Source organism: Nanorana parkeri, unplaced genomic scaffold (assembly GCF_000935625.1).
Source record: "Nanorana parkeri isolate BGI_ZX_2015 unplaced genomic scaffold, ASM93562v1 scaffold637, whole genome shotgun sequence".
Lineage (NCBI taxonomy): Eukaryota > Metazoa > Chordata > Amphibia > Anura > Dicroglossidae > Nanorana > Nanorana parkeri.
This window is the reverse complement of record NW_017306905.1, coordinates 6,185-17,863: the sequence shown is the minus strand read 5'-3', so window position 1 is coordinate 17,863 and position 11,679 is coordinate 6,185. Positions and strand designations below refer to the sequence as shown.

The window sequence follows — 11,679 nt, the reverse complement described above, 5'->3', positions numbered from 1 at the left end:
GACACGCAGCAACACACAGTACTCTTCAATGCAAACACCTGAACTCAATAATATAGAGGGATGTCCACACTCTTTTGGCCATATAGGTTGGTGTTATGGTCAGGTATCCAGAAACATTTGGCCATATAGTGTAACATGGATCATGAGAAAGAAGCATAACCATATATGTGATGGCACTTTATTAATTTGTAGGGTTACGTGTAGGCAGACTGCCTTTCTTATAATACAGGAAGAGGGAACGTAGGAAACTTTGTGTCTCTTTCTTTCATGGTCGGCGTTTAGTAGACTTGTTGGCTGTCCTGAGCCTAGAATCAAGGTTTTGCCTCAAGTGGAATGAGATTTCTGAAACTGGTTTTCTCCCCTCCAAAGGCTGTTGCTTTTTGGGCACATCAAAAACATGGATGGTCTTAAACTCATATGGCATGCAGATCCTTTCCTTAGGACCGGTCTTGGGAAACAAGCACCTTTGAATGGTCTCGTATGGCAAATTAGGCTGGGAGGGGAAGATTTGTCCTTGAATGGTCTTGATTTGTGGCTGACCATGCTCATCTTTGTCAAGTGTGACTATGTCACTGAAGTCTGGTTTGGTGACATCTTCTGGGTCAATGCCCAGACGCAATGTGGGAGGTCTGTAAATATCTGTGACTGGAGGCATTGTCGGATTAGAACTTGGATTCCATTCACAACATTGGCACATTGACTGTACCCTAGAATGCTCTCCATCATCTTCAAGTCTCTTGGTTCCTCCTTCTTCCCTATAGCTAGACATGGTATTTGTCCTTTTCTTATATGTGTCCTTGTCTAAACCCTCAGAGGCTGAAAGCTTTTTCTTATGCTGCTCCTTACCAGGTAACAATTTACTGGACATCTGGCTTACTTTAGAATCTGATGAGACTTTAGTTTTTATGGAGGTACCCCTTGCTTTTTCTGGTGGTTTCTTGGTCTCTGTGCCGACACAAAAACAGGTCTCGTGGGTTTTCTAAAAAAAAATAGGAAAGAACAATTGTTTAATAATTGCACATGTCACTATTTGTCAGCTGGTTAGAGTATGGTGTAACCTTCAAAAATACTATCCAGAAACAGCAACCTGTGTAGCAATCAGGAAGCCGGGGCGGTGGATAATGACTTGACGCCCGGTTTCCTGATTGGTCAGCTTCCCGACCTATCAGGAAGCCGGGCGGTGACTGATTACCCGCCCCCCCTGCTTCCCGATTGGCTGAGAAGCTAGCTCCAAGCTCCCTCGTCACCAAGTGACGAGGGAGCATGGAGCCGGCTTCCTTATAGCGGAAGTTCCGGTATCGGAGTATTTGAGCAAGTATACTAGTATTGGTGTCGGTGCATCCCTAATTTAAACCAATTCCACTCACTACAGCCCTGGCTGCACATCATTGTTCTGAACCAGCTTTCTAATAGTGATGATGGATAACTATGGCTGTCCAAGGTGTGCTTGTAGCTTTCACCAGGGGAACATATGACAGGATGACAACACAACCGGACTGGAAGACAGTTGCCACCCTACTGAACAAGGACCTTCATGGCAGGATTACCAGGGATTCTTTCATTGTAAGCATTAGATGTTAGAAATGTAAGACTTTTAAAATTATATTAACATGTCAAAGAGACGCTGTCGCCAGACCGTTCAGTTCAGCAACAATCCTACCATAAGATCATATGTGCATTTAACATTGTTACATAGTACCGGACATGTTGTTTCTGTAGACATCCAAAAACCCTGAGACTGCTGCTGGACGCCACCATTTTGGATGTAAGGTCAGCAGCCCCGGCAGACTTAGAGCTGTCATTTAAGTGACACTCTATAGCATCTATATATCTATATATCCCTACAGCTGACAGCTACATAAAAGGTTATATAGAGAGAGGAGGAGGAGCTACAGCATCACAGAGAGTAATTAGACACTCCCAGAAGGAGCAAGGGCCATAATGTGTAAGGAGAGAGGGGGCTGTGCCATGAAATTCACTCTCCTGGAGTCATCTAATTTTCAAGCAAGTTCAAAGGCGCATTGCACATGAGTAAAAAGTAATTTATGGAAAGGAGAGTTATGCTGTAAAACAGCACATGTCACATACAATAATGTTCTGCGTTGCAGAATGACAGCTGAACACGTCACATACCACACAACCTAATCTGCCAACATTGCTAAAGTAACAGAAAAGACACAGAGCGGTACATAAGGCTGGAGTAGGTTTTGAGATGTTTGGATTGGGGTGTGAGACATCGGAAGTAGGGTTCGAGATGTTTGGAGTAGGATATGAAAAGTCTGTAGTAGAGTTTAAAATGTCTGTAGTAGAGTATGAAATGTCTGGAGTAGGGTATGAAACGTCTGGAGTAGGGTAGGAAACGTCTGGAGTAGGGTATGAGATGTCTGGAGTAGAGTTTAAAATGTTTGGAGTAGGGTATGAAATGTCTGGAGTAGGGTAAAGATGTCTGGAGTAGGATTTGAGATGTTTGGAGTGGGGTATGAGATGTCTGAAGTAGGGTTAAGGGTGTCTGGAGTAGGGTTTGAGATGTCTAGAGTAGAGTATGAAATGTCTGGAGTAGGGTTTGAAATGTCTAGAGTAGAGTTTGAGATGTCTAGAGTAGAGTTTGAGATGTCTGGATTAGGCTTTGAGATGTCTGGAGTAAGGTTTGAGATGTATGGAGTAGGGTTTGAGATGTTTGTAGTAGAATTTATGTCTGGAGTAGGGTTTGAGATGTTTGTAGTAGAGTTGAAGTCTGGAGTAAGGTTTGAGATGTCTAGAGTAAGGTTTGAGATGTCCAGAGTGGGGTTTGAGATGTCCAGAGTAGGGTTTGAGATGTCCAGAGTAGGGTTTGAGATGTCCAGAGTAGGGTTTGAGATGTCTGGAGTAATTGGAGTAGGGTATGAAATGTCTGGAGTAGGGTAAAGATGTCTGGAGTAGGATTTGAGATGTTTGGAGTGGGGTATGAGATGTCTGAAGTAGGGTTAAGGGTGTCTGGAGTAGGGTTTGAGATGTCTAGAGTAGAGTATGAAATGTCTGGAGTAGGGTTTGAAATGTCTAGAGTAGAGTTTGAGATGTCTAGAGTAGAGTTTGAGATGTCTGGATTAGGCTTTGAGATGTCTGGAGTAAGGTTTGAGATGTATGGAGTAGGGTTTGAGATGTTTGTAGTAGAATTTATGTCTGGAGTAGGGTTTGAGATGTTTGTAGTAGAGTTGAAGTCTGGAGTAAGGTTTGAGATGTCTAGAGTAAGGTTTGAGATGTCCAGAGTGGGGTTTGAGATGTCCAGAGTAGGGTTTGAGATGTCCAGAGTAGGGTTTGAGATGTCCAGAGTAGGGTTTGAGATGTCTGGAGTAAGGTTTGAGATGTCTGGAGTAAGGTTTGAGATGTCTGGAGTAGGGGTTGATATGTCTGGAGTAGGGGTTGAGATGTCTGGAGTAGGGGTTGACATGTCTGGAGTAGGGGTTGACATGTCTGGAGTAGGGGTTGACATGTCTGGAGAAGGGGTTGACATGTCTGGAGTAGGGGTTGAGATGTCTGGAGTAGGGGTTGAGATGTCCGGAGTAGGGTTTGAGATAATGCATCCAAACATACTAAAACCTTAATCCCTAAAAGAACACACCAGTTAAGCACCAACTTCCCTTCCCTCATCCTTCACAGGTTTAATGATTACGGTACATGTACAGTATGTTCAGAATTCCAGTAACATAACATAAGGGCACATCTCAGGATCTCACCATCATCTTTAGCAGAGCCTCTCGGTCCATTTCCAGGATGTTTCTTTTCAATGTTTCCATCTTTTTCAGCTCACGTGCAAATTCCTCCTTGTCTTTTTTCCACGTGGCATTGTGGAGGTACCTAAAATACAGAGGACATTAAGAATAGAGAATCAGTGGTATATGTTTAGTAATATGACTTCCTTGCCTGCACACAATGTGTGTGGAACCAATAATAAGCAGTAAAACAAAATATATTTTAAGCACTGCATGGCCAGCAGATGACCCGAGTTAATAAATAGCTGAAGGTACAAGGGAAACTTTACTTTAAAGGATATACATGGGGGAGAAACTCTGTTTAAAAGGTCTATCAACCTTATCCTTGCTCACAAACCAGTCAGCAAATCATTGGCCTGGAACAAGTCAGCAGCTAGTAGAGTTGGAACAACTGACTTAAATACTTGTTCAGGAACAAAGACTCACTAAATAGAAACGTGATGAAGATGACAACAGCAAAGCATGGTTTATCATTTAGAATTCTGGAAGGTATGCTGTTGTAAGGAAATGGTGCATATAGGTATTCTTGCCCCTGGGGACAGCACATTGGCAGGCACTGGCAGTGGTTGGCTTTTCACACTGGGGTTTTGGGCCTATTTCCTTCCTGGGAACATGAATTGCAAGGAGTTTTTTTGTTCTACCTGTGTGTGTGTCCTGGGTGTTCAGGTTTGGTTTCTATCCTAAAATGTGCTCTTAGGCTAACTGGCATCTGATAACATTGGTCCTTGTCTGGATTCTCTATTACTCCATAGCTGGTCCCACCCGGAGATACAGAAGGAGCTTCAAGCTACAACATAGACCTCTAAAAACCAACATTCCCCATCCGAAATATTAACATTGTCGTTGAGTCTTATAGAACAGGGAGGAATGAACTCTGTTGTCTTAGTCATACTTTATATATATTAATATTATACAGGATTTCTATAGCACCAACAGTTTCCTCAGCGCTTTACAATATAAGGAAGGCATTACAATTACAATACAATTCAAGACAAGATGGTAAGGAGGGCCCTGCCCTTGAGGGCTTACAATCTAAAAGGGAGGGGCCAGTGATACATGAGGAGGTAATTGTGTGGGGATGAATTGTTTGAGAATGTGATGGTTCAGTGGTTAGGTTGAGGTGGGATAGGCTTCCCTGAAGAGATGAGTCTTTAGGGAACGCCTAAAGGCAGTCAAGGTGGGAGATAGACTGACAAGTTAGGGTGTGTGCCAACCTTGTGAAGACGTACAGGACACGTTTGACCTCTGTCATTGCCAACAAAGGATATATAACAAAGTATTGAGATGACCTTTTGATATTGACCAAATACTTATTTTCCACCATAATTTGCAAATAAATTTGTTCCAAATCAGCCGATGTGATTTGTCTGGATTTGTTTTCTCATTTTGTCTCTCATAGTTGAGGTCTACCTATGATGCCAATTACAGGCCTCTCTCATCTTTTTAAGTCTGAGAACTTGCACAATTGGTGGCTGACTAAATACTTTTTTGCCCAACTGTATATACAAATATATATTTGTTGTAGCTCACAGGACCTACCTGGCACAATTACGGTGGCACCAAATCTTACATAAATCGATGGGACGGTTGCCCTGTAGGTCTTTCGCATGTACATCTGCTCCATTTTCAACCAATATGGCCAAACAGTCCTCCAGGCCTTCTCTGGCTGCCTGGTGCAATGGTGTCACCATGCTCTCGCTCTCTCTAGAGACAACGAATAGAATAAGCATGGTTACCTTTTAATGACTAGAAGATATCGGGAACTTGTTTGTATCCATCACTTGATATTTGAAATACTTTAAAGCTGAGCTCCAGCCTTCTCTGGACAGTTGTACGGGCTCCTCTCCTGGACTGAAATTGCTTACTCTGCAATGTGCATTAGAAGTTGCAGCAAGTCAGATAGATCCCCCTTATTTCCTGGCTGGAGGACAGCAAAACTGTCCCTGCCCCGCTCCTTTCATTCATTGGATTTCACTTCTTACAATCATGGAGGATCAGCATCACATGTGGGCAGGGGCATCCCAAGGCCAGGTGTCACCCGGAGCAGGTACTGGATGACACCCTGCTGTGATGTCATCACGCATGCGCGCGACGTCATCATGCACGTTCGCGAATGATGTCACGCGCATGCGCGGCCATGTTTTGATACCTGCCAGTGGCCATCTTGGTGATGGGCGCTAGCAGAGAGAGGAGGGGACCTAGCGGCATACCTTATCCCGCTGGGTGAATGTCCCCTCCTCTCTCTGCTAGCGCCCATCACCAAGATGGCCACTGGCAGGTATCATCAACATGGCCGCGCATGCGCGTGACATCATTCGCGAACGTGCGTGATGAAGTCGCGCGCATGTGTGATGACATCACAGCAGGGTGTCATCCAGTACTTGCTCTCTCACGCAACCGAGACCGAGTGCCCGACTTTTCAGAGGAGGTGACACCAAAATGACTGTCAGTCATTTTGGTGTCACCCCTCCAATGGTGTCATCCTGGTGCGGGCCGCACCCCCCTAGGGACGCCACTGCATGTAGGTGTTACCTAGGGCAGCCTGCATGCAAATGCTATCTTCCTAGGAGCGTCCACTCCAGCAGACTGACACCCACCCATCAAGGCATTTGCATAACTCCTTCCAAAAGCCGGCCCAATGCTTGTATCAGGGCTGAGGACCTTTAAGAGGAGTACCAAGGCAGGGTGCTGTGATGTTTTTCAGGAAGCTATGTACAGCACAAAACCAAAACCAGAAGAGAAACATTTTTGGACTGGGTTGTACACACAGTCAGAGGTTACTCACACGTTTACGTCAGCGCCGCACCTCAACAACAACTGTAAACATTCTTTTGCCTTTTTCCTGTTCTTCTGACTTAAGACCAGGTGCAGAGCTCTCCATCCACATCGACTGGGTAGGTTGACGTCCATCTTGTAATCCTCAATCAGAACCTTCAGACACCGGAGCCGACCGTGCAGAGCGGCCATGTGTAAAGCTGTGAATCCCTGAGAGAGGACATGAACTGTGTTATGACATCATCCTTATAGCACCGCTATCCCTATTTAAAAAAAAAAATAGTTCTCCACTCATTGCTTTATGGTCAAGTACCTTAAAGCAATCTTATTTTTAAGATGTCTAACATTTTTCTTTTTCTACATACTCGATGGGCTTGTATCTTTTTTCAACCTGGCTAACTATGTAACTATACACAAGCTTTGCTTTACCCCCTTTCTGGCCCTTTAAGTACATCCTAATGCCGGAGGCATTGCCTGGACTATCTCATCATATGATCAGGAGCAGCCATCAGAAATTCTGGGGCCCCTTACACGGCTTTAGGCCGGGCCCCCCCCGCACTGCCGCCCCCTACACTGAGCCAGTCACATCAGTCTCTGACAGAGCTTACACTCTAATGTAATCCCCCAGAGTCACAAACTGTTATTATTAGGGATGCACAGATACTGTTGTTCGGTATCCAGTACCGATATTTTTTCTCGGTACTCACCGATACCAAATACCGATACCGGAAGTCCCATTAGTGAAGCCGGGCGACATGTAATGACTTACCACCTGGCTTCCCGATTAGCAGGGAAGCCGTCCCCATGCTTGTCGTCACTAGGTGACGAGAAAGCATGGAGCCAGCTTTCTGGCCAATCAGGAAACCGAGCGCCGTGTAATGACTCACTGCCCGGCTTCCTGATGTCTGAAGCTAAAGTACCGGGATAGGCATCAGAGCATTTGGGAGAGTACTCGCCTAAATACTCGGTATTAGTGCATCCCTAGTTATTATAAATTTATATAGCTCTGACATATACCGCAGTGCTGTACAGAGAACACTGAGCCAGTCACATCAGTCTCTGTACAGAGGAGCTTACACTCTAATGCAGAATGACACTCAGGGCTTAGTGACCCGATGGACTCTGGGCTTAGTGACCCGATGGACACAGGACCCACCTGAGAGTGACCCTGCAGAGCTCAGCATAGATGCTGCACAGCCCATTCTGCCGCCCCCTACACTGAGCCAGTCACATCAGTCTCTGACAGAGCTTACACTCTAATGTAATCCCCCAGAGTCACAAACTGTTATTATTAGGGATGCACAGATACTGTTGTTCGGTATCCAGTACCGATATTTTTTCTCGGTACTCACCGATACCAAATACCGATACCGGAAGTCCCATTAGTGAAGCCGGGCGACATGTAATGACTTACCACCTGGCTTCCCGATTAGCAGGGAAGCCGTCCCCATGCTTGTCGTCACTAGGTGACGAGAAAGCATGGAGCCAGCTTTCTGGCCAATCAGGAAACCGAGCGCCGTGTAATGACTCACTGCCCGGCTTCCTGATGTCTGAAGCTAAAGTACCGGGATAGGCATCAGAGCATTTGGGAGAGTACTCGCCTAAATACTCGGTATTAGTGCATCCCTAGTTATTATAAATTTATATAGCTCTGACATATACCGCAGTGCTGTACAGAGAACACTGAGCCAGTCACATCAGTCTCTGTACAGAGGAGCTTACACTCTAATGCAGAATGACACTCAGGGCTTAGTGACCCGATGGACTCTGGGCTTAGTGACCCGATGGACTCTGGGCTTAGTGACCCGATGGACACAGGACCCACCTGAGAGTGACCCTGCAGAGCTCAGCATAGATGCTGCACAGCCCATCTGAGACTCTCCATGGTGGGCTCCGCAGGGGTCTCAGGTGGGCAGGTTGGGTCTTCATCTCCCTCCCAGCTCCTCTTACCTGCTCCTGGTACCTGTACATCTGGCCTTTTCTCCCGCCGGACTGACCGGAAGTGGCGTGATGTCACTTCCGGTCGGTCCGAGATCAGAGCAGTGGCGGCGCTGATGGGCCCCAGCCTGCTCTGAAACCGCTGGATTGGCAATGCTGGAGCCGAAGTGTAATTAGAAGCTTCAGGGCCCCAGTGCAAGAAACCATGAAGGGCCCCCTCCAACCCCCACCGCCATAGGAAGGAGCTGCAGAGAGTTGGGAGCTGAGGTGGTTAACGGTTCCCTCTTCCTCCTGTCTGTGCACTCCCAAGTGGTGGAACTATCTGAGTCACAGCTGTGACTGAGCCCTGGCGTTCCACCACTTGAGGGGGCCCGTTAACCACCAAGGAGCCGACATTGCATCCTGGAACTACAGCTCTCAGCAGGAAGACGCTCAGCAGTTCTTTCCCATGGTGGTTAATATGGGGGTTCGAGCGGTCTCACCAGAGATGCGGGCAGTCTCTCCAGGGCTGTGGCGGTCTCTCCAGGTCTGCAGGCGGTCCCTCTGTTGTCAGTTCAGCGGGGGATCCAGGGAGAGAGGGGACTATCTCAATATTCATTGGACTAGGACCGACTGCTGCTGCTGTTGTACCGGGGTGGGCTCTCCTCCTTTCTGGGCCCCCCTCTAGTGGCGGGACACCAGGGCCCAGTCGCACACGCGACCCTGGTAGTTCAGCCAGTGCCGTCGGCTGATACTCATGTAAGGGTCCCGGGTGGGCCCCCCAGGCTGGTCGGGGCCCCTTACATGAGAATCTGCCATACCCCCCTGATGGCAGCCCTGCATATGATCACTGTGATTGGCTGTCAAGAGCCTGTCCTACCGGCTCCCAATCGTAAAGAGTTTCCGAAGAGTGGTCACAGAGCTGGGGGCACGGGATGGATACACTTCTAGCACTGAACAGTGACACCAGCTGTAAGCATATGTGTGGCAGCACAGCATTGAGGGCTTGTTCACGCCAAATGCAGGCCAGATCTGCATGAGTTTCTGCACACGCAGTGCAGTGGGTTGTGCCGCATTTTTTGCCGCGTTTTTGATGGGTTCGGAGACGTTTTTGGTTGTTTTTTTTAGTTTAGAATGGGCTTTTAGTCCGTTTGCATGCGTTTTTGATGTGTTTGCATGCGTTGCAGAGCAGGTAAAATAGGGCTTGCTGCAGTTTTTTTAACATGCTCTGGAACTGAACGCTGCGGTTTGAACTAGAGCCCAAAATACCATTGGAATACATTGGACGCAGTTTTGATCCGGTCTGTAACTGCTCTGCTCCTGGAACGCGCTTGGTGTGAACAAGGCCTAAAGCCCACCGCTGTGCTGCCACATATATACGTACAGCTGGCAGGAAGAGGTGAACTACAGGTTACAGTTCTAACACAGGGCTTTCAAAGCACTATGGCAGGGGTAGGAGAACGTCAGCCCTCCAGCTGTGGTGGAGCTATAAATCCCATATGGCATTTCAAGACCCTGACAGCCATAGGCATGACTCCCAGAGCAAGAGGCATGATGGGATTTCTACTTTCACCACAGTTGGAGGGCCAGAGTTTGCCTACCCCTGCACTATGGGTTTTGTTAGGAGTGACCACAGCAGAACTTGCCTGCTTTCTGGCATGCTGTCTCTGGTTGAAACTTATAGAGGTAGGGGAGTAGCCAGCCCTATGGAGGGCAGGGGACATCATTGCTCTGACATATTCATTTGTTCATGTAAATTTCAGGTTGAGATATTGAGCTCTGTAAACAACAGCATTTTTTTTTTAAGGAGGGCCTTGAAATCATGTGAAAGGGTTGCTGGTTGAATGTGAAAACACAATATATTCATATGTAGTATTTCCTATTTAGCTTTAAAAAGGTTTTTTTTTAAATGTTATTAAATTATATTTTTTTTAGTCCTGACCAGTACACAGTAGAGTGCAAAGAGACGGCCCAAGGGATGGCTTGCTGGGCTTTGTAGTTCTGCACAGAAACACATTTGGCTTGTTGTGCCGCGGTCGAACAGACCGCGGACATCCCATAATGTTCGGTGTTCGGCGAACGCTCGAACATGCTATGTTCGAGTCGAACATAGGTTCGACTCGAACGCGAAGCTCATCCCTAGTTCTGATCAGTGACCTCCCCAAATTAGATTAATTAACTAAATTATGTCTAATACATCAGATTGGCAGAGTTTCTAGCGAGACGATGGCTCTGCCCCATTAACGTGTCGTATTATCTTCAAATCATCATATAATGTAGGGAAAAGCAGATGGCTGCAGATTACCGGACCTCAGAGGATTAACTGGGTCTTACCGTCCTCATCCCACAGTATTTACGTGTTGTCTGAGAGACAGGGGCCGCGTTATGTAATTTTACACTTACATTCCCATCCTGCTCGATGTGCGAGCCCGCTGCTTGCATACACAGCCGCAGCCAGTCCACGTTTCCAACGGAGGCCGCTGTGAGCTGGTCACTGGTAACATCTGCCTTGTCCAGAGTGCCCTTCTGGGGGCCGAGGGGTTGGGGGGCCATTCTGCGGTCCCTGTGGGAAATACAAATATATCTGTTTGTATGGCTCACCATAGTACAGGAAAGAGGGATAGATCTCATGCACAACTGTTCTATCAGTGCAAAAATATACCTGCTGATCATGTCAGAAATTCAGAGCTGTCCTGCGAACACTCCAGGTGATCAGGAGGAGGGTACTTAGCCCTCCCAATTTGTATCTACTACAAAAAGATGAGTCTATGAATAGTTTAGCAAAAAAGACAACCGAGCAGGGCTGACACCATCCATTCCACAAAAATGCTGTGCGCTGCCAGCCCACAGCAGGACTTGGGTGCATTTCTGGCAGACCAACAGGTTGCAGTAGGGGCTGGTCTGTGACTGACAATCGCCCTGTGTCAACTATCTTTGGTTGACTGGCGGCTGATGTGCACAGTGTCATTGGTTAACTGGCGGCTGAGGTGCACAGTGTCATTGGTTGAATGATTGTTGAGGTGCACAGTGTCATTGGTTGACTGGTGGCTGAGGTGCACAGTGTCATTGGTTGAGGTGTACCTATAAGTAGAGACGAGCTCAAGTTCAGACCGAACCTGGTCTGAACCTGAGCTCCTCCAGAGTGGCTGGGGTACATGTAGACAGGAAGTGCAGCAAAGCATGAAAATACATATTTTATATGGCCATTCAGTTATGCTATACAGTTATTTAAAAGCCG

At 46.9% G+C, this 11,679-nt stretch overlaps 1 protein-coding gene across 1 annotated transcript; it reads right to left on the bottom strand.

Moving 5' to 3' along the window:
• Positions 1-265: 265 nt before the first annotated feature.
• Positions 266-10,994, bottom strand: ANKRD53 (ankyrin repeat domain 53). The gene is made up of 5 exons (XM_018563158.1): positions 10,845-10,994; positions 6,535-6,734; positions 5,289-5,453; positions 3,714-3,834; positions 266-979 (listed from the first exon to the last, which is right to left on the bottom strand). Exons 1-5 carry the CDS (start codon positions 10,992-10,994, stop codon positions 266-268), a joined length of 1,350 nt encoding a protein of 449 aa, XP_018418660.1.
• Positions 10,995-11,679: the final 685 nt, after the last annotated feature.